The 2,748-nt window shown below is 40.7% G+C and overlaps 1 protein-coding gene across 1 annotated transcript; it reads right to left on the bottom strand.

Moving 5' to 3' along the window:
• Positions 1-732: 732 nt before the first annotated feature.
• LOC114174479 (protein MAIN-LIKE 1-like) lies at positions 733-2,200 on the bottom strand. The gene is made up of 3 exons (XM_028059319.1): positions 1,913-2,200; positions 1,180-1,836; positions 733-1,092 (listed from the first exon to the last, which is right to left on the bottom strand). Exons 1-3 carry the CDS (start codon positions 2,198-2,200, stop codon positions 733-735), a joined length of 1,305 nt encoding a protein of 434 aa, XP_027915120.1.
• Positions 2,201-2,748: the final 548 nt, after the last annotated feature.

Below are 2,748 nucleotides of genomic sequence, written 5' to 3'. Positions count from 1 at the left end.
TAAACCCTAACAGAAGAAAAAGGAAAAAAATGAACAAAGCACGGCTAGGTGTGTGTTGCTCATATAGCAAACACTAACTGGAATGCTAGATGTGGAACACGTGAAGGTCGAAGAACCTAGCAGCTAGAGGTGGCATGCATGAGGAGGAAAATGAACCCTGGCTGAAACACTTGTTATGCGTTAGGTAACAGTTAGCTTCAATTGGGGTTGTTGGAGACAAAACGTTGGCACCAAGCTTGATTGAAGATTTGGGCCATTGGAAGACGCCGAAATCTCAGCCAAAAGTAAGGGGCCTTCTCCCTGCACCTCCAAGAAATCTCCTGTACCCCCAAATTTTACATTTTTGCCCTTATTTAATATGCTGTGAGAATGGTTGAGAATGGTTGGAAGTGGTACGGACGCAGTAAATTTTCATTTACTGCGTCAACCTCGCTGCACCCCCAAAACCTTAGTATACGTACTTCAGCCCTTCATTCGTGCTTCTTCAGACCTTCATTCTGTGCAGTGGTCCCTCTCACTCGTGGTTCAGCCTTCATTCTCTGCAGTGCTTCAGCCCTTCATTCTCTGGAGTGGTCCTTCGTATCTTCGTTCGTTGGTGGTCCCTGGAAGAGGTTTGTATCCTCGTATGTTTATTCATGCATTTGATTATTGTTTTGTTCATTCTGTCACACACTGAGTGCATTATTGTGATTATTATTGTGATTGAAGGTTGATTCTGTGAAGGAAGTTCTTCTAAGTAACTGCGTTAGGCTCAAAGTCCATCATGGGAACCGAACTAGGCGGTCGTGGAATAGGCTGGATGAAGCCAAATTGTCGCAACACACGCTCAGGCAAATGACGTTGTACGACGGTCCCAACCCTCAGGAAGCCAGAAAACATGCTATGTGTTACTAGTTGTCGTGTAGCTCTGTGTGCTACATATGGGTTCCAAATCATCCCATCATATGTCAAGCCATCCAACTGGACTCTAACATCAGCTATAGCGGAAATGGCGCGTCCAGTGACATAACGTAGAGCACGGGGTTCGGTCTCCACATATGTATCCCGTACTTGCTTCCTTCCCAATGTAGGGAAGTGCTCGTATATCCAAGCCTGTATCAAATAATATTTCATTTAACCATTATCATATAAAACTAAAAACAAGTGAAATAAAGAATAAAATGTTATATAAATGGGTACCTGCAGAAGAGGTAGATATCCAACTAATTGCTTTGTATTTGCAAAGCTGGCATCTCCTAGCTGCTCATATAAGTGGACAAGAGCAGCAACTCCCCAACCATATGTACGACATGTGGAAAGATCTCTAAATAGCTCGAGATAATGTGTACGAACATAGGTGGCGCTTTTGTTAGCAAATATAGTGCACCCTACAAGGTGCAAAAGATATGCACGTGCAGCAAACTCCCATAGCTCGTTTTCACAACAGCTGTGATACAAGTCTCTCAACCAGCTCAGTCGGACCTGTGCACCCCGACTTTGATTCAGCTCCACACATGCCATGGCCCGGTCAACACCAAGAAGTGTCGTCAAAATCTGAACAGAATCTTCATATTCCAGATTTTCAGTGGAGCAAAAGTTTCCACTGATGGAAAGATGGAGAAGTGACGATACGTCATCCAAAGTGATGGTCATCTCCCCAATGGGTAAATGAAAAGTATTAGTCTCGGGATGCCATCTCTCCACGAAACCCAATACTAACCCAAGATCGATATATTCATATAAAATATCGCACAAAGGCAATAATCCAGAAGCTAACACAAAAGGTGCAACAGCAGGGTGAGGACGTCCTAATTTCTTAACTTTTTTAATATGGGAGACCACTTTCACAGCTCGATCCTACCAGAAGAAACAAACAACAATAAAAATACTTAACAACAATAAAATTAAACCTATATAAAAACTTCTTACTGACCTGACCATCCCATATCATGCGTGCAACATGATCCTGGTACTGCGTCAATAAAGATGTATCATACGGCCCACCAGGAAATTCTCCACCATCGTTATAAATGACCTGCTCGTCCTCCCGATGAACGCCAGGAACCTCATTCTCAACAATGTCATCCTCAACGACATTAGCCTCATGCTGACCCCTTCTACGAGCCGATGCTGTCGGTCTCTTTCGTGCAGCACCGTGTCTGGAACTCTCGGGTGCATCATTTGAACCACGTCTAGATATATTTCCTCGTGTCCTCACCATATCTGTAATTCAAATTTTGAAACATTAGAATCCAATACAAATTTTGAAACATTACAATCCAATACAAATTTTCTGGAAAAAAAGAATAAATTAAACAAACAACAAATGACACGGAAATTCCGATAACAAATGCACTTTCTGTCGTAGCAAAGGTAACAACTTCTCAATTTAAATTTTTACTGCTTCGTGATGAAGACAAATTTCCTCTACGGCTTCTAGACTTCATGGAAGGCTCCACCAACCAATTTAAAACACGCTAAAACGAGATTTAGAAAAACCAAAAAAAACTTGAAACGGAATACATATTCCGTTTCAATAATAAAAAAACAGAAACGTAATACATATTTCGTTTCAATAAAAAAAAAAACAAAAACGGAATACATATTCCGTTTCAATAAAAAAAAAAAAAAACAGAAACGGAATACATATTCCGTTTCAATAAAAAAAAAAACGGAAACGGAATACATATTCCGTTTCAATAAAAAAAAAACGGAATACACATTCCGTTTCAATGAAAAAAAAAAGCAGAAACGGATTTGGAATTCCGT

Source organism: Vigna unguiculata, chromosome 2 (genome assembly GCF_004118075.2).
Source record: "Vigna unguiculata cultivar IT97K-499-35 chromosome 2, ASM411807v1, whole genome shotgun sequence".
NCBI classification, from domain to species: domain Eukaryota; kingdom Viridiplantae; phylum Streptophyta; class Magnoliopsida; order Fabales; family Fabaceae; genus Vigna; species Vigna unguiculata.
The sequence above is the reverse complement of the archived record's forward strand: the minus strand, read 5'-3'. Positions and strand labels throughout refer to the sequence as shown.

What these genes read in the sequence shown, in the direction of transcription:
- LOC114174479 (XM_028059319.1), bottom strand. Translation starts at nt 2,200, where the DNA reads ATGGTGAGGACACGAGGAAATATATCTAGACGTGGTTCAAATGATGCA. An exon ending in GCATGATATGGGATGGTCAG is followed by an intron (nt 1,837 to 1,912) that starts GTCAGTAAGAAG and finishes TTCTTCTGGTAG; the next exon opens with GATCGAGCTGTGAAAGTGGT. An exon ending in GATATCTACCTCTTCTGCAG is followed by an intron (nt 1,093 to 1,179) that starts GTACCCATTTAT and finishes TATTTGATACAG; the next exon opens with GCTTGGATATACGAGCACTT.